Here is a 24,102-nt window from a genome sequence, read left to right on the forward strand (position 1 = left end):
GTAAGCAGAAAGCACAGATAGCAAACAGAAAAGGGTCTAAGGCTGAACTCTGGGATGTACCAAATCTTAAAGGTTGTGTAGAAGAAGAGTTGGTAGCAAAGGATGTTGACAAGAAATAGCCAATGAAATAGAAAAGCAGAGAAGAAAGTGTCTCCAGAAAGAAACAGTGGTAAACTAAGGTCAAATTCTTTTGAGAAGATTATTGGATTTGGAGTAGGATTGCATTAAATATGTAGATGTTGAAAGTGACCAATCTCATAGCTATGATAGTATAAAAACCGAAAGACCCTAAGAGAACTGTATATTAGGCTAGGCAATGGAAAGCAGGATGAAAAAAAAATTATATTAAGTTAAAAATCTGGGCCTCCATAAGGTCTTTTGGGTATAGACTTCCTTGTTAATGCACTGCCAGTAAAACAGGAGCCAATAAAATTGTTTGTTGTCCTTACTTTATTTCTTATTTCTTGGTTTGTTTCTGATTGTGGAGTCCAAACCCCTAAAGGGTTAGAAGCTCAACTTTCTGCCTTCCCCATTTCATCTCCATCTCACACTAAGCACATAATACTCCTTACCTCCTCCACTTAAGAATAAATTGTGAAGAGGGAGCATGTGTTCAAGGGAAAGTTTCCTAAAGATGATAAGTTTGATAAGGTAGAAAATCTCTAAGAAAGACTAGAAATAATTGGTTTACACATTCTGGAGAAATAAATTCCCCAAACGTGGTCCTCTCTGAGAAGATAATTTTGAGGAAGAGTGGCTTGATTTCCAGTGAATCAGCTCTGGAGTCTGGTTGTGACTTTGAAGATCATTTCTTCTGAAAAGACAGAAAAAGGCCTAAGAAAAGAAGAAATAGGCATTTGCAATGGGATCGTAAGTGCCATATTTGTTTTAGAAAATCGTCATTTCCTAACTTGAATTCAGTCACATCTCAAAATTTCACAGGCTTTGGGTACAACTAACTAGAGTTCAAATCTTAACCCTGCACTTAATGGCTCTTTGATTTGCAGTTTCTTATCCCAATTACCTTTTATTCCATTTTGAAATCTATATTGTGGCCCATAATATCTAACTTCTATGGATTAGTTTTATTTACTGAACACTCTTTTATTTGCTTTGGAGGGGTTATTTCACTTAATCTTTTTTTTTTTTTTTTTGAGATTATTTATTTTAGAGAGAGAGAGCAGGAAGTAGGGCCAGAGGGAAAGTCATAAGCAGATTCCATGCAGAAGACAGAACCCTATGGGGAGCTCGATCTCACCACCCTGAGATCATGACCTGAACCAAAACCAAGAGATGAATGTTTAACCAACCACGGCACCCAGGTGCCCTTATTTCACTTGATCTTAATAGTATCTGATGCTGTCTTTTCCTTGTTAGTGAATGGCTTTTAATCCTTTCTCCATTATCTTGATCATTTTTTCTTTTTTTTTGATCATTTTTTCATATAAATATTGTCTCTTCCCTTAATGTCTGGTGAAACTCTCTGGACCTGGTGCTGTTTTTAAGGGTAGGTCTTTGCCTATCTTTTCAGTTTGTCCCTCAGCTATTTTTATTCAGTTATTCTACCTTTCTTAGGGCAACTTTGATCACTTGTATTAAAAATTAAATATTTTGTCTACATTTGCAAATATATGTATCAAAATGCACATAACACTTAAAATATCTTCTATATTTAACATTGCTGGTATAGTGCTGTACTTTTTCTCTTTCAATATGAAATTACCAAAGGAATAATCCTTTAATTTTCTTTCAAAGAACGAGATTTTGGGTTTATTGATTAATTCTATTTGGGGGAAGTGGGGAAGTATGATCTATTCATTTCTGCTTCTATCCTAATCTATTCCTCTACTTCCCTCCTGTTTTGCTGTCCCTTTATTAACTTTTAAGTTAAAAGCTTACTTCATTATTTTTAATAGTTCTCATTTTCTCATAAATGTATTATAGAGCTATGAATTTTCCTCTGACCTCTTCATATAAGTTTTTATAATGCTCTCTTTGTTATTATTATTGTTTACTGAAAAGTATATAGCTTTTATTTATATGTCCTCTTTAGTCCATGTGCTTTTTTCTAACAGTATATAGATCAAGGAGAAATATTTTTAGTTATGTCCTTGCACTATGATTAGTGAATGTGCTTCTATGGTTTCAACTTTTTCAATACTTGTTGAGCTTTCATTTGTCATCTTACACATGGCTGGTTTTCATCAGTATTTATGTAAATTCGAAATATACGTTTTCTATTTTGGATACAAGGTGGTGTGGGTATAAGGGTAGTTATGACTAATTTTGTTAAGCATGTTCTTCAAATCCTCTAAATCCTTAACAAGTTTTAGTTGACTTGTCTGCCAATTCCTGAGACTCTTTTTTCCACTGTAAATGATATGCATATTCGAATCCAGAAAGATTGATTATGCCCTTTCCCATCTAAACACATCCCACAATCATAATGCCATGAAATACACCTCCTTTAGAAAATGAAAAAGTTTCTTACCTTTTTTCTTTAGGCCAAGGATTGAAATTCAAATATTACCTTGGTTAACTCTCCTGCTAATCCTAAAATTGTGTTCTCTACTCATACTTGTTGTTTCTGAAAGAAGCAAAATACTCACTTAAGAATAATTTCTATTGCCCAGTCCCTTAACAGTAATGTGAAAGAAACTGTGAACAATTCAACAATTCAAACACTTAAAAAGACATCAGGGGAAAAATCCCCTACAAAGACACTTCAATAAGCAAAATAATTTTTCTTCACTTTTCATAGTGCAGCAGGCAGAGGAATAAAGGAGCCTGAGGAAACAAGGGTATATTCATTTGCTGAAAGTATCCCTCTGGTTGGTATATATACAGGTTGATCAATGTGCCTTTCTCCTGCTCATTATTCTGTGCATTATAATATGGATCTTGAGTCTAGACATGTCAAACCAGATGAAACACATCTCCAGAAAGAAATTCAAGTGGTTTAAGTCCCAACCCTAGGATTGGGAATTATATTAAGAACACTGAGTAACTTTTACTCAGGGTTATATCTGAACTCGGTTTCACACTCCCTCTTGGCATAAAGAGTTTTCCTCCAATGCATTTGAAAATTAGAATCATGGGATGCTTGGGTGGCTCCGTGGTTGACCGTCTGCCTTTGGCTCAGGTGGTGATCCTGGGGTCCTGGGTTTGAGTCCCACATCAGGCTCCCCTTGAGGAGCCTGCTTCTCCTTCTGCCTATGTCTCTGTCTCTCTCTCTCTGTGTCTCTCATGAATAAACAAATAAAATCTTAAAACAAAAAAAACAAAGAAAATTAGAATCCGGGAATCCCTGGGTGGCTCAGTGGTTTAGCGCCTGCCTTCTGCCCAGGGTGTGATCCTGGAGTCCCGGAATTGAGTCCCACATCAGGCTCCTTGCATGGAGCCCGCTTCTCCCTCTGCCTGTGTCTCTGCCCCTGCCCCTCTCTCTCTGTGTCTTTTATGAATAAATAAATAAAATCGTAAAAAAAAAAAATAAAATTAGAATCCTACCAAGTAGAAACTAAAACTTACACAAGGCTCAAACAAAATAAAGCTGATGTCTTTAGGTATATTCTGTTCTCTTGAATCTTAAAAAGGTATGATATTAAAAGAGTGATATGAATTTCCTCCTACTTTCTGGTAAATTTATAATCACTGCTCTTGATCATGTGAAGCAACTGAGATAATTTAGTCCTTATTTCATTTCACTAATCTGTGTTTTCCATTTTTTGCCACAAAATTCCTTTTTCTGCGTGCCTGGTGCTGTTCAAGTCCCAAGATCAATGAAAATCTCAATCTCTCTCTCAAAATACTTAACCATTCCCAAGCCATTACCTCTTTACTACCTTGAGACAGTAGGCCAGCATCCATGTTTGGTCTTCAAAGGTCAAATACTGGAGAACTGCTTAAGCTTTATTAGTTCCCTGCTTTACTCTTTCTGGCGTAGTACAGAATGTGTTCTTGGCCAAAGAAAAGAAATCTTGAGGTCTTAGAACTATCATCTGCCTTGTTTGCTACTCCTTGGACTGTAGTTTAAATAAGAAAGTCTTTATATTGTTGGGGAAACTTTACTTCCTGAATAGTGGCAAAAACAAGAGCTTCATCTTGAAAATGCTGAGAGGAAACACATGAAATGCTTTAAACAAGAAGAAATGATTGACCCATAAATCATCAACTTGGCTCCATCAAGCCCATTTTAAAATTTATTTTTTTTTTGTAAAGATTTTATTTATTCATGAGAGATACAGAGAGAGAGAGGCAGAGACATAGGCAGAGGGAGAAGCAGGCTCCCTGTGGGGAGCCTGATGCAGGACTTGATCCTAGAACCCTGAGATTACAACCTGAGCCAAAGGTGTCCGCCATTTTAAAATTTTAACTTAAACATTTCCCAAATATTTGCATATTCTCCTTTTGGTTATAAGGTGTGTACCTCTCTGTGCTACTGAATAGTGTGCCCTCATTTTTATTCATGTGGCTTGCTTCTGTGTTAAATCCTCAAAATTCAGAGATTTCAACTCAGAAATCAGAAATAGGAAAGAAGTATTTAATGAGTATTTCATTTTTCCTGAGAAGATTGATGGGAAGTATTGCAAACATCATCAGGATTTTTTTTAAAGGTATTTTCCATAAAATATAGGTCTTTATAGAGCACTAGTAACAGACACTATAAATAAGGTCTTTTGTTTTCTAGTTCATTTTGTTCCTATCAGGATACATAACAGATACTTGAAGGTTCTACATAATCAAAGGCCTGGCAAGTAAATTGTGGAATTTCCTTCTTAGGTGATGTTTTAGAAAAAGAAGGTCTTATTGCTCCAATGCAAGATACCTAGGGAGGTGACTCTTAAATCACTAGAGATGTCTTAAAGCAATACTTGTTGGGAATGGAATGCACTCTGGAGATGCTATTCTGCAGGAAATGCCTTCCTAACCAGAATAATAATAATAATAATGAAACACTGATCAAATATTTACCATGTTCCAGCTACTCTACTAAGTGCATAAAATACATGATCTCATTTGATCTTCATAACAAACCCATAAGGTATGTTCTGTTATTTTTCTCATTTTCCAGAGGAAGAAACTGAGACTCAGAGGAGTAAAGAAACTTTCCCAAGGTCATATAGCTCTTAGGTGGGGGAGACTGGGACTCAATACTAATGCTCATCACCAGTACAGTACCCTGCCTTTTCAGCCAGTATCTTTTTCTTTTCTTTTTTTTTTTAAAAAGTAACTTCCACACCCAGCATGGAGCCAAATGCAGCAGGGGCCTGAACCTGTAACCCCAAGATCAAGACCTGAGCTGTGACATAGTAAGAAATATATATTTGGTCTCTGCCCCTGGTTCCTGATACAGAGCTTCTAAATCTCTTGGAATTTCCTGGGTAATGGGAAGTGTCTTTTGTTCTAATGGTGGGCTCCTAGGTAACTTCAGGATGGAGGTTGGTCACCAGAAAGGCCAAGCTATCATTAGAAGGTTGGAACTTTTAGCCTCTCCCTCCACCTCCATCCTCCAGAGAGGAGAAGGAGTGGAGATTGAGACAATAATCCATCATGTCTACTTAATACGGCCTCCATAAAAAATTCCTAAACTATGGGGTTCAGAAAGCTGCTGCGCTGGTGAACACATACACGTTTCAGGAGGGTGGACACTACAACTCCACAGGGACAGAAGCTCCTGCACTTGGGACCCTTCTGGACCTTGTCCTGTCTATGTCTTCACCTGGCTAATCATCTGTATCCTTGCCTTTATTCTTTATCATAAACTGGTAAACATGTTTCCCAGAATCTGTGAGCCATTATAACAAATTATCAAACCTGAAGAGGGGATGATGGGAGCCCCTGATCTGCAGCCAAGACTGACAGAAGAGTGGGTAACCTGGAGACCCACTATTGTGATCAGTGTCTGAAGAAGGGGAGGTCTTATGGGGCTGAGCCCTTAATACCTTATGTGGTATCTGTGCCAAATCCAGGTAGTTAGTGTCAGAATTGCTTGGTGTGGAAAATCCACAGATTTGGTGGCCAGAGTATTGAAAGTAGTAGAGGAGACAAAAGTTTTCTTTTACCCTCTGACTGCTTCTGAATTAGTGTAGGTTAGTATAAACACCCAACGATTTACCCCATGAAGCTTCTAAACTGCTTTGTAGGCTGTGGTTATTGCCACCTCACCTAGACCTTCAACTCTATATTGTGCTGTTCCCCATTCAGAGAGCAAAAGATTTCAAACTCAATCATTTTTTGTTAAATCCAAGTCTTCAAGCTCCACCATCCCTTTCAACTAGTTGTCCTTCATCAACCCATTCAGCCTGTAAATATCTAGTGAGCACCCACTATATTCCAGGTACAGTTCTAGTTGATGGGGATAGAAAAATAAACAAAAAATATCTGCTTTTATAGAACTTACTCTGAGAAGGTAAGAAGAGAGTCAGACAATGGGTCAGAGTACAGCCTAATTTATTTGAACAAATCTTTAAAAAACAGTGGCTTAAAGGAGCTACAAGTCTGTTTCTCTCTCATGTCATGGTCCAGGGCCAGGAGAGCAGCTCAGCCATCCTTATCACAAGATTTCTGTTTCTGGATCCCAGGTTGTTGCCACAGTTCCTGCCATTGTCTCTACAACCTAGCCGGAGGAAAGGTGGGGAGAGGGGGGGAAGGCAAGGGGAGCACATACCTTTTCCTTCTTAGGGCACAAACCTGAAATAATATATATCAATTCGATTCACATCTTGTTGGCCCAGAACTTTGTGTTATGGACAAACCTAGATACAAGAGAAGTTGGTAAATTAGCCTTTGGTAGAGAAACCACATGGGGTTGCAATAACCAGGTAAGAATAGTTTTTCATGGGGATGCCTGGGTGGCTCAGCAGTTGAGCCTCTGCCTTTGGTTCAGGGTGTGATCCTGGATTCCTGGGATTGAGTCCCATGTTGGGCTTCCCCGCATGGAGCCTGCTTCTCCTCCCTCTGCCTGTATCTCTGCCTCTCTGTCTGTGTCTCTCATGAATAAATAAATAGAATATTTTTAAAAAATAGTTTTTTTTTATGAGTAGCAGGCTCTGATTCAGTAATAAATACATTCATTTCAGATGGTACATGGAGGAAAAGTAAGAAAAGTAGGGAATTAAAAAGTATGAAGTCTGGGGAGGAGAAGATGGGCTTGTTCTGTTATAGAAGCAGCTTAGGGAAGCCCTCACCAATAAGATGGTAAAGGCATCCTTTGAGCAGAAACCTAAAAGACACGAGGAAGCCAGTCATGCAAGTGTCTGGGGAACAGCCTTTCTAGAAGAGGAAATGGCGAGTAGAAAGGCCTTGGCATATTCAGGGAGAACAGGGAAACAAGTGTGATGAAGTGGACCACACAAAAAGGAGAATGAGAAGACAGGAGGTATACATGGGCCATCATAAGGATGCAGCCTTTACTCTGTAGCCATGGTTGGTTCAGGTGGTGGGGGTGCAGGGCAGTGTTCAGTTGGGGAGAAGACTGTGGGAGTAACAGGATCTGACTCATGTTTGAAGTTTACTCCAGCTATTTTCTGGAAAACAGAGAGGGTAGATGGCAGAAGGAAGACCAGTCAGGAGGCTGTTGCAAATATTCCTGGGATGTGGTGGTGGTTTAAGGCAGCAGGGGGCAGCAGTGGAGGTGTCAAGGTATGGTTGGAGACTTGACATATTTTGAGTCAACAATATTTTCTGATAAATCATGAGTAACTAAGAAAAGGCTTATTATTCACTCATCCTATTATAGTCACCTCCCCAAAAAGAAAACGAATCTCACAGGGAATGAGAAAAATCAAATTCCTCTCAAGCTAGGATGATGGTAAATGAAGCTCCAGCGGGTTTGAGATGCTGTGAGCCAAGAACAACATGACTTGAATTGTTTTGTAGACAGGAAGGGAAGCCAGAGCTTTTCAATTTAATGACATAGAATCGTCTGTGAATTTTTAGAGGCACCTGGGTGGCTCAGTGGTTGAGCATCTGCCTTTGGCTCAGGGTGTGATCCCGGGGTCCTGGGATCGAGTCCCGCATTGGCTCCCCACAGGGAGCCTGCTTCTCCCTCTGTCTATGTCTCTGCCTCTCTGTGTTTCTCATGAATAAATAAAATCTTTAAAAAAAATTTTTTTTTAGAAGAGATAGATATATTACAAAGGAAAATGCTACAACCTGGGTAGGAGTATAGAATTAATGGCCTCTAGTCACAGAATATAGAATGATGGAGAATTTCATCTACCCAAATCAGATGATTAAAAAATTGAAAGAGGTTATCCAGAAAATTGGCTAAAACTAAAACTTAAAAAAAAATTCCCAGGGGACACTTGATATATTGGTTACAAATAATATTCCAGGTGAACCTCATAGACTCGGGGAGGAAAACACCTATATATCCCTATCACCCTTATAGAACTTGGCACATGTAAGTTCTCCTCATGGAGTGTTCCTGAACCCTCTGGCCAGATGCAACCTATCATTCTCCTTAACTCATAACATTTCCTTAACTCTCTTTTGGGAATAACACATTTTTCCTTGAATTGTAATTATTTTTATACTGGTGTAATCTCATCTATTAGATGTATTTACATCTTTGTATCCATCTCATTGCTTTGCTAATATTATATGTTTGATATATTAATTTGATCACACATTAAAAGAAAACACGCCCTGAGTTTATATTTCAAGTTTGTTCATGTTGACAGTATGGGATCTAAAAACTTTTCATCAAGTTTTCAATTTTTGCCAAGTCATATGATGGTTCAGCTCTTGTTACAAAATGTAAAAAAAAATCTTCACTACTTAGTAATTCTCTAAAACCGTCTTGTTCCTTCTTTGTTAAAGATTGACATTCTTTCGTACCTCCTTCTTTATGCCCCCAAAGAGATCATATAATGTATTTCCCACCTGTTGTCCTGTGCTTGAATTAAATGCTTTGTAAATGCTTTGACTCTTAGATCACTTGTAGGAAATGAACCGTTTTAAAGTGAGGTATCTAAAAATTATGACAATATTAAACTGTCCTGTTTGTAAGTTTACATAGATACCACAATCCTTTCACCAGTCCTTGAAATAATGACTACCCAATTTTAATAACATTTGACCTGACCCAGACCAAGCCCATTTGCAATGCTCACTCGATCTGATGATTAAAGCTCCTTATCTTCATACTACCTTTTTTATTTTTTATTTTTATTTTTATTTTTTTGGTCTTCTGGAATGCATCTCCCTCCTCACCCTTGTTTGCAACACCAAAAAAAGCAGCATCTGAATTAGGCCGAAAAAGCTCCAGTGGAATCTCATTGTTTTGGCCACCTAGATACATTGGATGAAGGGAAGCACTCAAGTACAGTACTCTATCTGTCCCTTTTAGGAGTTTTTAATCTCCAATAGTTCTTTTAAGTGGGTCAGTAATTATTATAAATGTTTCAGATTAAAGGACCAAGAAAATTTAGGAAAAAGTGGAGAAAAAAAAGCTTATTGGAGTATGTGAACTTACCAGTTTCAGACCAGTTTCCAAGCATTCTGTGGTCAGGGCAATCAGTCAACAAACATTCACCAAGATTCGGTTTTTAAAAGATTTTATTTGACAGAGAGCTCGAGTTGGGGGGAGGAGCAGAAGGGGAAGGAGGAGAGTGAATCTCAAGCAGACTCAGCCGCTTGAGTGCAGAGCCCCACTGGGGGCTCAGGACACTGAGCCCATGGCCTGAGCCAAAGCCAAAAGTCCGTTGCACCCAGGGGCCCGAGATGCTATTTTATAATGGACACTGGAACTTTGTGAAAGTTCCCAAGAAGTTTTGTTTTTTGTTTTCTTTCTTAAGTAAACCCTGTCTAATGGAAGACAAACACAAGAAAATATAAGAACAAAAAAAGGAATTGAGGAAGGAGGCTATATTGTTCACAAAGCTACAGTTAATTGCAAATTCATTGCATAAGGAATAAAGCCTTAAGAGTTCAAAGGAGAAAGACTTCCTGTGACCTAGAATGGGATGGGAAGACTTCAAGGAGATTTGAGCAACACTTTGAAGAACTGGTAGGTCGACAGGCTTCTAGTAGTTGAGAGCAAGAAGTACTACAGTTTAAAGGAGGACCACCCAACAAAAGCACAAAGGAAGAGGAACTTCAGAGGCATTATAGGACAGTGTGTACTGCATTTTGGCTATGCCATAGATCTGAGGAAGACAAACAACTGAATGGAAATTTTGGCCAGATGGCAAAAGGCTGTGGTTTCAGGATGAGGTGTTGAAGTTTATCCTTTCGTCGTAATTGATAGCTTTTGATTAGGTGAGCCAATTGACGATGCTTTAACAACTTCCAAGGGCCAAGAGAAAGAGAAACATGGTCACTAGTCCTCAGGGAAAAGAGATCCTTCAGGATCCTAGGAGAGACCAGACGGTGTCTCTGATGGTTTGAGAAAATAGACCACCCTCGCCTTTTCCCTTATTAATTTTCCCTACTATAAAGTGTGCTGTACAAGATTTCACTGTGAAGTTAAAATTCTCAGTGAATCATTCCCCTCGCCAGGGAAAATGACTCGGAAAATCTTTTTTTCCAGTGAAAAAAATAAATCATATTCAGCCCTTTTTTTGGTAGCTGTAATTGGATGTTTGAATTCTTCCATTATAAATAAAATTCATTTAAAGTAAACTCGTCAAGCAAATTCCTTAAAATTTATCAAGAATAGCTTAGTTTCAAAGCTTGACAAATGAACTGGAAACGAAGTCCTTTTACCTTAAGGGTCTATGTTTTACTTGGTAAAACATTCACCAGCCTGTCAAAAGGTCTTGAGTTATGCAAGTTTTGAACTAAGGGATCTTTAGAAATTCATCTCCTTTTAGCTGTGGCCATTTGCACATCATGCACCCCAAACATTTTAAAAATACACCTGGGAACACTAAAAACCACCTCCCCAACCCCCATTTCCAACCTATTCGGAAACTTCAGAAGCACCTGGGAATGTTTACCAAGCACCAAGGTGGCTCTTAGAACCAGGAAATGGTTAGAGGAAACAAGTTCTTTGCCCTGGAGAAGAGAAAGAGCATCTCCTGTGGAGTGTAAGCAATCACAGTAAATGGGTTCTGCTCAGCTTTCACCAAGAGCAGTAATGTTGGCTAGGTGGTGATGAAGTTTGTTCCAAATGAAAATTAAATCCTGACAGAAAGGAAGCCAGGGTGCTGGGTTGGCCAACCACTGCCTGAGGACTGATGTTAGAGGAATTCTTGGCTGCGGGGCTGCCCTATGCATTAGGGTATGTTAATCAGCATCCCTGGCCTTTAACCACTAAATGCCGGTTAGCGTCCAATTAAATGTCCCAAGGGATGGGAGGCAAAAATAAATAAAAAAATCCCTATCTGGTTAAGACATTAGGCTGAGAAAGTTAGGCAAGGATTGCTAGGGTCAGGACTTACTGGCAGACCAAAGGACTAAAGCATAGGGCATCATTGGTTTTGGGATACCCAGACATTTTTAATAAGGACATTAAGGCGGTGGAGAGTGGGAAACGGAGATCTCCATCCGCACGCTGAAAACAAGTTCAGCTCACTTAAGGAAACCTGCTCACAGTTTATGGGCAAAGAAACCAAGTCGAACAGCAGCCCCTCCCCCAAATAAAAACTTTACTAAACTTCATTAAACCTGCTTGCTCAGTTACTGGTACGTAGGCTCCCATTGTGGACTCCGTAGATCTAAGTAAGATCACTTCGAGGGGCGCCGGGGTGGCTCAGTTGATTAAGCGTCTACCTTTGGCTCAGGTCAGGATTCCAGGGTCCTGGAATCAAATCCCATATCCGGCTTCCCACAGGGGGCCTGCTTCTCCCGGTCTCTGCCTTTATGTCTCTCGTGGATAAATAAATAAAATCTTAAAAAAAAAAAAAAAAATCACTTTGAGAACTAGTTTATTAGTAAGAGCCGTGCCACTAGGTGGCACCATCGCACTCCGGGAGATTCCAGATTCCGACAACCACGGTCCTAACCTAGCGCCATACCCAAACGCTTCCGAGATCACAGGCCCACCCCACCTACCCAAAAGCTCAAGTCTTTTAGCGAGCGCTTACAGCCCCTTTCTGTGACAAATTAAGTGGCTCTGAAAAGAGCCGTTGGGGTGAAGTAGCCTCTACTGCGTCCTTTGCGCGCCCTTACTTGGAGCTGGTGTACTTGGTGACGGCCTTGGTGCCCTCGGACACGGCGTGCTTGGCCAGCTCGCCGGGCAGCAGCAGGCGCACGGCCGTCTGGATCTCCCGGGAGGTGATGGTGGAGCGCTTGTTGTAATGCGCCAGGCGGGAGGCCTCGCCGGCGATGCGCTCGAAGATGTCGTTGACGAACGAGTTCATGATGCCCATGGCCTTGGACGAGATGCCGGTGTCGGGGTGCACCTGCTTCAGCACCTTGTACACGTAGACGGAGTAGCTCTCCTTGCGGCTGCGCTTGCGCTTCTTGCCGTCCTTCTTTTGCACCTTCGTGACAGCCTTTTTGGAACCCTTCTTGGGAGCGGGAGCCGATTTTGCTGGATCAGGCATTTTTGCAAATAGCAGCGTTTACACACCAAAAGCGATCCGGACTACTTCCAAAGGGCTTGATTACGTGCTACTTATAGAGCCTGTATGCAAATGAAGGCTCGCACAGGACTGCACTTTTATTGGTTAATTTCCAACATTATCGTCACAGAGGGGTGGAGTCCACGTAAATAATAGCTTCGGCTGGCACTTCCCTAGTGGCTAGCAGAGTAAATGCCGTCCTAGCCAATCAAAGTGTGCCATCCCAGACTCAGCCAATAAATTACGCAAAAGTACAGTATCACCTGTTTGAGATATTTGGGGATGGTTTTCACCTTTCAGTCGTAGACTTGCGTTCGTAAGAGATCTGAAGAGACAGCCAAAGACAACTTTTTCTTATTTTTGCACCGTTTGACTCCCCTACGCATTGTGGAAGCTCGTTTTGCTTTTGGTTTTTAGAATACCTAAACTGTCTCAGAAGAAAAATCAGGTAGCTCCCTCAAATTCCTATTCCTGTTTGCGCCACTTACATTATGCAATGAGGAAGGTATTCGGTACTAGGTCATTCCAGGACAAGACTTCAACATGTAGACAGGGACCTAGTTCTTAGAACTGGCGGATAGACCCAGATTCCCATCTCCGTGTTTTAATGAACACTAAAGCACGTGAGGGCCTCCTCACTTCATTTCTGCATCTGGATTCGTACTACGTATTCCGTGGCGGCGGCTTGTAACGTTACAAACGGCCGGTAGAGCACGGTCCTCCCTCCCGCAAGTTTCCTCACAGAAAGGTTGTTGCTTTAGACTTCAACGCATGTTAAGGGCAGGTTTGGCAAGAACGACGTAGAACATAAGCCGTTCAGCTGCTCCCTTAACGCGCCAGTCCGAAAAGTCAGGCCGGATTCCAGCATCCCACTACCCAACACGTGCGAGTTTCCCCGGATCCCTCGACCCCCTACACCAGGGCACGACCCGCGCCAGGCGGGAAGCGGGTACAGCTGCTCCTCGTGAAATCATGGGTGGCTCTGAAAAGAGCCTTTAGGTGGCCTTCTGATAAAACGGGGCTCTAGGCGCGCTCCCCGCGGATGCGGCGCGCCAGCTGGATGTCCTTGGGCATGATGGTGACGCGCTTGGCGTGGATGGCGCACAGGTTGGTGTCCTCGAAGAGCCCCACCAGGTAGGCCTCGCTCGCCTCCTGCAGCGCCATGACGGCCGAGCTCTGGAAGCGCAGGTCCGTCTTGAAGTCCTGCGCGATCTCGCGCACCAGCCGCTGGAACGGCAGCTTGCGGATCAGCAGCTCCGTGGACTTCTGGTAGCGCCGGATCTCGCGCAGGGCCACCGTGCCCGGCCGGTAGCGGTGCGGCTTCTTGACGCCGCCCGTGGCCGGCGCGCTCTTGCGGGCCGCCTTGGTGGCCAGCTGCTTGCGCGGGGCCTTGCCGCCGGTCGACTTGCGGGCGGTCTGTTTCGTACGAGCCATGGCGCCTTACCCGCTTTTTTCAAGAAGCGCTCGGCAGTCTTATTTATAGATATAGCCCTGTCTTGATTGGGCCGGGAGGGTTAGGAACCTCCAGGTTGCGATCTCATTGGCCAGGATTCAATCCTATTTATTCGGGTAGATTGTTATGCTAATCTTTTCCCTATAGTCACCTTTCCGTACTTTTCTGTAATCTTAGCGATCCCAGCTGTTTTTCTTCTTAGACCTTTCCTTGCAATTGGTGTCATTTTGGTAAGCGCAATTTTTAAGTGTTTTTGCAAGCTTGGGATTTAAAATATAACAGATTCCTTCGAAATAAAAGCCTACCCATGAACTAGGTTTCAGCCTGTATTTCCAGTTAATAGTTACGTAACTCCAAGCCCGTAGCTAACATTTCTTCGGCGCCTGACACTGCTAAGCGCGTTAGTTGCATTACAGTATGACGGTGACTCAACAAAATATGTAGTTGAAGGAATCAAAAATTGATTTAAGTTTAACTTCTTAACTACTCGGAGTCGTGTACTGATTAGCGCCAACTTGCAAGGTACAGCCTTCCGCTTTTCTTGAGCTTTTCGCCTTGGAATGCGGTTCCCTTCTCTCAATCCATCAATGGCCAATTAGGACCTGTAGACCAAACGCTTCTAAATAAAGGAATATGCGTCCTGGAACGTTAATTTCTCCTTCACAATGGTGAATAGTTTCTGAATAGTCAACTTGCTTATCAATCAGATTAAACGCTGTAAACAAAGCAAATCAACTATTCGTTGATTACGGAGTTGCTAACATTTTCTTCAATAAAGTAGCTTCATCTAAAAGTTTCAACTTAAAGTTTTCTATTCTCTATTGGGAAATTGAATATCCTCTGCTTTTTAATTATTTTATTTGCTTTGAAGTATTGCTCAGAAAAATTGTGTCAGAAAACAGTCATGTAAGGTTACCATCTTAAAACTGTGAAGTTAATATAAAACTTTCAATCATATGCTCATTCTATTGAAAAACTATTGCATCCAAACATTATAAAACCTCAAACCTGTGGACAAAATCAGGCCCAACAAGCTTATACTTTATGGTATCAATATGATCATTTTCCTCCTGAAGGCAAAATAAATTAAAAGTTATTTTGAGATTTCCTGAACACTAAACAACCTAGAAATTTATCTTTATGTCTTCAAGAGTCCCCTGGACAGCACAGTCCCCTGCTCTAGGGAGACCTAAGATGTCCTGCAAAAGTATAACTGATGTGAAACAACTGTTACCCTTTCCTGTGGTTGTTTTGTAATAATTACTAATGCATAGAGAGCACTACTCAGTATTTAACAATCCTTCTACATACACTATCTCATTTAATCCCAACTCTGTGAAGTAGATGTTACTTTCCTCATTTCACAGATAAAGAAATAGTCTCAGAAAAACTATGGCTTGTCCTGGACAAGTAAGAAGGCCCGCATAATATTCTAAAGCAAAAGAATGAAATCATCATAGATTTTCAGTTTCATCAGGCTTGCAGTACATTCTAAAGCAAAGGAGAATTTTCCCACTGTGCCATCAGATTTCTCAATGTTTCTCAAACTCTTCCACTAAACTATTACCATCAAAAGAGGAAACTACCACATGGGGGTCTGGATGACAGCCCAAAGCAGTCCACATTTCTTTGCAGAGTTCTTTTTTAACATGTGCATTCTTGGCCATGGCATTCATTTAGATAAGATACTCAAGCTGCTGTCAGGGAGGAAAAACTTTGCTCTACCCCTCAAGCTTTTTTGGCTGGTCTAAGAATTTAATTGACATGAGACCGATTAAGAGGAGAAAATCATATAAGAATATGAGGTCCCCAGGCAGTCAGGCAACTGAGGTTTATATGCCATCCATAGCTAAGAAAGAGATTGGGGTCTGGGAGTGCAGAGGGAAGAAAGACCATCACAAGAAAATGAAAATGAGTAAATTTTTGGTAAACAAATGTTTGCCGGGCCACTCAGAAACAATGGGGTATAGGAAGGAATTTTAGCGAACAGACTTTGCTAGGTTCCTCCCCATCTACCACAACCAGGTAATATTATACAGTCCTTATCTATGGTGATAGTTCCCTTCCTAGAGCAGGTCCTCTATCTAAATTCTTTTAAGCAGTTGTGAGGGAGGCAAAAACAAAAACTTCTTTGAGTCTTCTGTTTCTTAGAAATAATCAGGCTAAAATAATCCACAGGCCAAAAAACAAACACATTTCGGGGGAGCAAAATTTTGCTCCCCTACAATGTATATTCATATAGAATCTAACCATCATGGGATGTATTTTGCCTTTATAATATAGAGAGTAAGAAAATTTCAAGTCCCCTGGCTATTCTCAGAAGAGAACAATCTGTAGTTTACAGATGCCAAGTGCAGGCGTGAAGATTACTATGAGTTTAAAAGGCAATCAAAACCCAGCAGATTCAGGAAAAGCTCTTTTCCTTCCCCACAACTACCTGGTAAGAACTTAGGTAGAAGACTTGGTCTAGGAAGAGCGCTATCACCAAGGATAACCACATTACACAATGGACTAGGTGAGGTAGCCAGGAGGAACCTAGCAAGGCCTGTTTGATCAGTCTTCAATGTCCCACTTTTTTTTATCTTCCTGTGAATTGCATTTCTTCTGTTTGACATCCCAGACCTCTACCACTTCTCCTTAGTTCATTTTACCTATCTTTGGAATTTCCATGTTTCCATGTGGATTCCTTGTACATACAAAATTAAACTTGATTTTCTCTGGTTAATCTATCTCATGTCATTTTGATGCTTAGTCTGGGTAGGACCTTGGAAGGGACAGGAAATTCTTGCTCCCCAATACTTAGAAGTCACCGTTAACAGAATTCAGAGCAATAATCCTTTGATTTCACCTAGTCTCCACACTGGACAAATGACTCTTGCATTCTCAAAACACTATCAGAAGTCAGTTGACAATGCAGAAAAACCTGTTTTGCTGCTGCTGTGGGAAAAAGGGAGTATTTATCTCCTACTAATATCTCTGAAGTTGCTTTCACCAAAAATAAGAACCTGCAGTTTCCAGATTGAGCCTTAAAGTTTCATTATTGAGGGCTGAGAGTGGGGGGAAGGAACATATAAACCTTAAAATATGCTATAGGAAATAAACAAGTAAAAGAAAAATATAACATTATGTGCATGTTTGTTTTATCAAAAAAGTAATGGACTATATGTTCCAGGAAGACAGTTTGTATAACACAGTCTTTGACTGCAGGCACCCCCAGGGCTTCAAGTACCCCCAAGATAAGACTGAATCTTTGGTTCGTGGGTTGGTCAAGCCATGTCCCTGATTTCCTTTCATCTTGGTTGTTTTTAACTTTTATTTTTAAATTTTAATTCCAGTGCAGTTTAACATACAGTGTTATTAGTTTCAGGTGTACAATATAGTGATCCAACAATTCCGTACACTGCTGGGTGCTCATGACCTATTTCACCCAGCACTGCCTCCCCTTTCTGGTAACCATTGATTTGTTCTCTACCGTTAAGGGTCTGTTTTTGGTTTGTTTCACTCTTTTTTCTCTGTTCGTTTTGTTTCTTAAATTCCACATGAGTGAAATGATTTCATCTTCCTTTCAGGCCAATAGCCCTGAACCAAATTCAGAAGCCATGGGATTTTGAGCTCCTTTCCTTAGCTCCATTCTGAGCTTTCCCTCCACACCTTGCTCATTGGATATAAACTTCCCCTTTTTACCTTAACACTACTACTTGTACTGTACAATGACAGGTGGCATAGGGGAGAAAAAAGTATTCCTCAGTCATCTTAGGGTCCCTGGCTAGGTCTGTAAATTAAACCAACAAAGAATCACAATAGAAGAGCACACAAATTTATTTGATGTTTTATGTAAAGCAAGGAACTTCATAAGGAAATGAACATCCAAAGAAACAGACCTGAGTATTTCTAAGCTGGGTTTGATGAAGTACAGGTACTCCTGCAGAAATGGAGTAGGTGAAGGAGTACAAGGTAAGTCTAGTAAACCAGGGGAGGCAGCAAGACCTGCTTATTAAAATTTTCTGTAAGTCCCTTTGTCTTTAGAGATAAAGACACTCCTTTCCTCCTTCTCTATCCCTCTAATCACATAGAAAAGGCACAGGAGACTTTTATAACCTGTTTCAAGGGAGAGAAGGCTTTGGGGGGGGTGGGGGGAGGTTAGAGTGACCTTCCCGCTTATGTCTTTTTCTCAAGAGTTCTTCAGCTCAAAATATTTAATATGCTAAGGTGCCATATTTTGGGGGTAGCATGTCCTGAACCCCATCAGTGTCAGCATATGCCACCCCTAAATTATGCCACTTTGGCACATGCATTATTTTGAGCTAAAGACGCTTGAAAAAACAGAAGGTGCAAGAAGTGTGCTCTGCTTTTTCTTTCCTAAAAACAGGAGGTAAAACCCCCATATGGAAGATGTCTTCTCTACACCAGGGGGAGAATAACATTCTTTTCCCCAAGAATAGGGAGCTGAAGCCAAGAGAAAGCTGTGGAAACAAATTTTGTTAAACTAACTTTCATCTTCCTATTTTTCCACCATTCACTGCCCTGGCTGAAGCCCTTCCATTCTTGTGACATTTTCATGATTTACCACTCTGTCCAGTTCAGCACATAAGCAGTCAACTCTAAGTGCTTGTTTGAGTCTTCATTTCCTTATAAGGGCTCCAATGTCAAGTAAACTTTGAGCAGATAAACGTGTATGCTTTTCTCCGGTGAATTGGTCTTGTGTCAATTTAATTATCAGACCCAGCCAAAAACTCTAAGAGGGTAGAGATAAAACGTTGCCTCCTCTACAGCAGATTTCAGCTTGCAGGGGTTTAGAACATACCACCCCCAAATATGCCACTTCAGTATATTAATTATTTGGAGCCGAAGTTACTTGAATCAAGATACAGTTTGTGTGTGGGTGTGGGGGGGGGGGCCTCTGATGTCCCCCTTTCCAACCTAAAAGCAGCTCCTAAAATTTCCCATGAGAAAGGTACCCTCCCAGCCAGGAAGAGGACGTTCTTATTAGGAGCCTGGGAGGCAGTGCTGACATGGATCTGTTATGAACAAATCTACTCAAATAAACCTTATCTTCCATTAGTTTCCCCCATATGTTTCCCCATCACTGTCCCACAACTTACTGTCTCTAGCCCAAGCCCCTCTGTCTTGTCACATTCCTTGTTTTAAAAGGTATAGATAATCTTCCAGGCCTACTGTTAGCTTCTTCAGGTCTTCATTTTCCTTCTGAAGACTCCTGTTTACACATAAAAGTATTAAAATATATACTTTTTTTTCTTTTTTTGGTCAGTCTTACATGAACTTAATTCTTAGGTCCAGCCATAGACTCTAAAAGGGAGAAGGAAGTCTTCCCTTCCCTACAAACTTATACATCTGGCTTTCCGATGCAACATATCCCAATGGAATGCAGTAGGCTCAGGTCATATGTTACACACGGAGGTTTTTAAAAAAGACTTACTGAGCTACCCAGGCATCCCTACACAGAGTAGTTTAAAGCTATACAAATGAAATGTATTTTATTCTATTCACATTCTCATGAGATTTAAGATACATAGTGCAAAGATTTTTAAAGGGTTTATATATATATATTTTTTTTTTCAGTAGAAATTACTTTGGCCACAGATGTTAGTATGACACTATCTCTGGTTTATGAGGAAAATTAGAACAGAATGCTCAGAATGCCAGTAATATACAGCCTGTTTGGAAGAGAAAAACTTTTTAAAATATACCTTCTTTCTCCAAATTCCTTTCATTTAATGTTTGTAACCAACATCTAGTGTGAATCCCACGGTGCGGATTAAGTGATGCCCGGTGGCAACATCCACTGAGCAGAGAACATGGTTTAGGCTGGGGAAGAAGAGAAGGAATTCCCTCAGACTCCATTAGTCACACCTTGCAACTTTGAAGTTCAAGCATTCTGAGATTTCTTGGGTTTAAAATGACTAAAGAACCACCAGGAAGATCTGTATGTCTGGTGCCCAGAGGTCTGGATAAAGATATAGTATTGGGATTCACCAGCATACAGAAGATAGAGCCAGGAAAGAAAAAGATATAAATTTTAAGATAATACACATCTGGGGATCCCTGGGTGGCTCAGCGGTTTAGTGCCTGCCTGCAAGAAATCTGCTTCTCCCTCTGCCTTTGTGTCTGCCTCTCTTTTTTGGGTCTCTCATGAATAAATATATTCCTTAAAAAAAAAAGATAATACACATCCCTCAGAAAAAAAGAGCTTTCTGAAGCAGAAACCACGTCTTCTGGTGGACTCCCCTATCAGAAGGCCCTGGTAAAGTAACAAACCCATTATCACTGGACTCCAATTAATTTCACAGGGCGGTTTCCGGTAAGGACTTTCAAAAATGGAGATTTCCCCTGGAGATAACCAATTCAGCAAACTTTGCGAACTTCACGTGGGGCCTCAATGGGGACACAATTTGGTTTCTGCTTTCTGGCTGAGAGCAGAGTCGTTTAGAGGACTTGTAGAAACGGAGACATGCAATACCGTTGCCTTCTATTCTGGATATATCGCTTCTTTGGCAGAGCTTTGGATGGCAGCGCGTCGGATTCCCCGAGCCCCAGGCGAAGGCTTGCAAATACTCCTACGACCAATTTTCCTAGGATACGATTTCTCCTCGCCCCATACCAACAAACAGACCAGGCCGAGAGATTAGGGCGATCTCTCCTCCCGCGCCCCGCCCGCACCCCAGGTGCGGCCGCTCCCGGCATCGCCTTCTGGGTCCGCCAAGTGATCGGACCTGCTCCTGCCGCAGTTTCACGTAGCCGCGCTCCAGGAGCTGTGACCCTCCCTTCCTGATGGCCCGTCTCTCGGCTCCGGCTACTCTTCCTTTGGTCCTCTCCCGCCAGGAAGACCTTTCTGCGTAGCTAAGTTAATTGGCCTGGGGAGTCCGCAAACGTACAAAGGCGAAAGCAGCAGCGGCAGCAGAACTCGGAAGCCTTCCGTCGGAATCTATCCTCTGCCGGCGGCTGCGGCCAATATCCTTTAAGTAGGAGCGATTAGAGGCAGCCGCGGGGTGGGGGTGGGGGTGGGGGTGGGGGTGGGGGTGGGGGTGGGGGTGGGGGTGGGGGTGGGGGGCGCAGCGGGACGGGAAAACCGCGGGCAGGAAATGACGCAATGCCCGGCGGGCGGGGATGACGCGGGGCGGGCTTCCTGCCGCGCGCGTTCTGTTCTCAATCTGGTCCGGCACTCTTGTATATTAGGGGGACAGCCAGCCTGCGGATACCAGAGGCTGTGTCTTCACACCACGGTTGCCATGTCTGGGAGAGGGAAGGGTGGTAAGGGTCTGGGCAAAGGTGGCGCGAAGCGTCATCGTAAGGTCCTGAGAGACAACATCCAGGGCATCACTAAGCCGGCCATCCGGCGCCTCGCTCGGCGTGGGGGAGTGAAGCGGATCTCGGGTCTCATTTACGAAGAGACTCGGGGTGTCCTGAAGGTGTTCCTGGAGAACGTGATCCGGGATGCCGTCACTTACACGGAGCACGCCAAGCGCAAGACGGTCACGGCCATGGACGTAGTGTACGCGCTTAAGCGCCAAGGCCGCACCCTCTACGGCTTCGGGGGCTGAGTTGCCGCTCCGCCCTGCGTAGATCGATGCCAACGGCCCTTTTTAGGGCCAACCATTTTGTCTTCAGAAGAGCTGGGCACCTGGTAGGACTGGCCTTCCTAAGGTCAGCCTTGCTTCGAGGAGTCGAGCTGGAGTCGAGTTAGGTTGGCGGGAGGGAATGGTGCTCAAAGCGTTAACTGCCCTGGAGATTTTAGTAGTTAGCACTTCATGCTTGTTGGCTCTTTGAATTTTTGTTTTACGTTCCAGTTCTCCAGATGAAGCAGTATCTCCTTGCTTCTAGGCGCGCTGTCCTTGTGATTGTTGGGTCGGGCTGTGGAAAGCAGGATCCGTGAAGTCCAGGGGTAAGGTTAAACCATCTAATTCGCTACGTTTGCTTGGGCAAAGGCGGGGGTTAGTGCACGGTTCGGAATCCAGAGATGCCCTTCAGGCTACCGGATGGTTCTAAGCCTCAATTCTTTTGCATTTCACTCCCACAGCAAGACGGTGGGAGCTTAGATGGCCTAAGGGCCCTCTTAACGTTAGGCGCTGTTCTGTGATCTGTATCTTTTAACCCAAACAGTGCATGAGCACTGAAAGCCTAAGTCCAGTCATCAACCATTCAAAAATTAAACCTAGAGTATGAGGTCAGACGAGCTCACCAGTGCAGTTTTCAAGCAAGTTGGCATATTGTCTGCTTAAGAGTATACTTTTAAAATGCTATATCCAAGAATTAAGTCAAAGACTTAAGAGGAGATAACTCCTGAAGACTTGCTTCCATGATAATGGTTATATAGTCTACTTTGAAGTTTTGGAATATAGGTTAGAGGTTTGGTGGGGTGAGGTCCAGAGCCAACAACCAAGAAAGAATTGAGACGTCTTTGGTGCAAAATGGTTTTATTAAAGCAAGGGGACAGGACCCGTGGGCAGGAAAAGCCCACGGTTGATTATCCCTGGGAGCTGAGAGGGGTTTGAGGATAGCGTCCTCTCTAAGGAATTTTGGAAGCAAGGTCTCCAGAACCTTGAGGAGACTAGCTATTATTGGGGAAAAGGTCATTTATTACCGTCTAATAAAACCTTTGTCCTGAGACGGTTAAGATGCGTATCAGTGGGCCATCTGCATGGGGGATGATTGCCAACACCTATCTTTCAGGGGGTTAAGAGATAAGGAAATTTCTGAAGGAGTTTTAATGTTAAATTAGATGCACAGGGTCTTGGGGGATGGGCTAAGATTGCCTTTTGCTCTTAGCAAAGTATTAACATCGAGGGAGTTGAGTCTTGAGTCCATAGAAGAATGTCCTGTTTCAAGGACTTGTCAATGTGCGGCCCAGACTTGTGGTTTGTCCTCAGCCAGTCCTCTGTTCCCCCATCAGCTTGGCTTTTATAGATGCTGCCTCTCTCTCTTTGCAATGTTTTCGTTGAAATACAGTTAATTCAGGTATGTGACTTTTTCTGTAAGAGCCTGTTGTAGAGACCCATAGGAAAACACCCATCAATATAGAAAGCACAATTTTTGATGAAGCAGGTTGTTCTATATCAGCTTGGTAAAGAATGCAGTAAACCATTCTCTGCACTACTAAATTGTCCTGATTTGGATTAAAATGTGGTAGGTTCACATTATCCTTAAGCCTGATTATAGTTTTGCAGCTGTTACACGCAAGTAGAATTTTTTTCAGCATTCTAGGCTTATAATTTTACAGATAAAATTGGCTGTGTATGTGGTTGAGAGAAGAAATACTATGTCAGCTCCCCACAGATAGGCTAGCTCTTGCGTTATTTATTGGTCTCCACACTTGGCCGCTCTCATTAGCCTCAAACACACGGTGAACTCGGTTTAAAACATGGTGTTTAGCAATGGAGGTGCCAGAAAGCCAAAGGATCAGAGATTTGCCCTCTAGCAGTTTATAAGAATGGGGAGGAAAAAATACATAAAAATTATATATTTATACACACATATACACACACTTACATAAATGGTGGAATAGCCCGTGTTGCACTGGTTCAGTATGATGAGAAATGCAGACAAAAATTACCATTGGAGTCCTAAAACTACAGAAGTCACTAGCTGAGAAATGGGAAATCTTGCCTGTGGAGGTAGGGCTTGTGGCAAATGGCACTGTGCTTTTTTGTCTTTTGTCTTTTTTTTTTTTTCTAATTTTAAGGGCAATAAGGATTGGATAAATCTGATCCTCACTGAACTATTCTGGAGGAAATAAAAGTTCTAAGAAAACTCAAAGAACAATGGAAGATGGGCAAGAAATATGTCCTTCTAAACTAGTGGTTCTCAAAGTGTAGTCTCTAATCTAGGAACATCAGATCACCTGGGAACTTGTTAGAAATGCAAAATCTTGGATCCACCCATTCTTACTGAATGAGAAATTCTAAGAAGACCCCCCAGGTGATTTTATGATACCTGATTTGAGCACCATTGATCTCTCTCACAGTTTTTCTTTAAATGAAACTAGAGTACTTATTTTTTATTTTTTAAAGATTTTATTTATTCATGAGAGAGAGAGGCAGAGACAAACAGGCAGAGGGAGAAGCAGGCTCCATGCAGGGAGCCCAAGCCCGATGTGGGACTCAATCCTGAGTCTCCAGGATC

The 24,102-nt window shown here is 42.0% G+C and overlaps 3 protein-coding genes across 6 annotated transcripts in view; 1 reads left to right on the top strand and 2 right to left on the bottom strand.

The window, feature by feature from the left end:
- Positions 1 to 447: 447 nt before the first annotated feature.
- On the bottom strand, positions 448 to 20,977 carry H3C13 (H3 clustered histone 13). Of its 4 annotated transcripts, none has more exons than XR_005372716.1 (4): positions 19,068 to 20,977; positions 6,668 to 6,755; positions 2,492 to 2,587; positions 448 to 834 (listed from the first exon to the last, which is right to left on the bottom strand). XR_005372716.1 is itself a non-coding variant. In XM_038562071.1 (4 exons), exon 4 carries the CDS (start codon positions 13,944 to 13,946, stop codon positions 13,536 to 13,538), a length of 411 nt encoding a protein of 136 aa, XP_038417999.1. In that variant the 5' UTR covers positions 13,947 to 14,680; positions 19,068 to 19,180; positions 19,674 to 19,791; positions 20,444 to 20,977; the 3' UTR covers positions 13,377 to 13,535. The 4 variants fall into 4 exon arrangements, 3 of the variants coding, with proteins under 3 accessions (XP_038417999.1, XP_038417998.1, XP_038417997.1); XM_038562071.1 differs by lacking the exons at positions 448 to 834; positions 2,492 to 2,587; positions 6,668 to 6,755 and adding an exon at positions 13,377 to 14,680 and having other exon boundaries at positions 19,068 to 19,180; positions 19,674 to 19,791; positions 20,444 to 20,977; XM_038562070.1 differs by lacking the exons at positions 448 to 834; positions 2,492 to 2,587; positions 6,668 to 6,755 and adding an exon at positions 13,377 to 14,680 and having other exon boundaries at positions 19,068 to 19,791; positions 20,444 to 20,977.
- H2BC18 (H2B clustered histone 18) lies at positions 9,544 to 12,637 on the bottom strand. The gene has a single exon (XM_038562075.1). It carries the CDS (start codon positions 12,492 to 12,494, stop codon positions 12,114 to 12,116), a length of 381 nt encoding a protein of 126 aa, XP_038418003.1. The 5' UTR covers positions 12,495 to 12,637; the 3' UTR covers positions 9,544 to 12,113.
- A 75-nt stretch (positions 20,978 to 21,052) lies between the features above and the next one.
- The window catches only part of LOC119877179 (histone H3-like), a 53,745-nt gene continuing 50,695 nt past the window's right edge, over positions 21,053 to 24,102 (top strand). Inside the window, exon 1 of the mRNA XM_038562066.1 lies at positions 21,053 to 21,498. Within this exon, the coding sequence (XP_038417994.1) occupies positions 21,066 to 21,498 (433 nt within the window). The 5' untranslated portion in view covers positions 21,053 to 21,065. The remainder of the gene's footprint in view (positions 21,499 to 24,102) is intronic.

This window comes from Canis lupus, chromosome 17 (genome assembly GCF_011100685.1).
Source record: "Canis lupus familiaris isolate Mischka breed German Shepherd chromosome 17, alternate assembly UU_Cfam_GSD_1.0, whole genome shotgun sequence".
Taxonomy (NCBI): domain Eukaryota; kingdom Metazoa; phylum Chordata; class Mammalia; order Carnivora; family Canidae; genus Canis; species Canis lupus.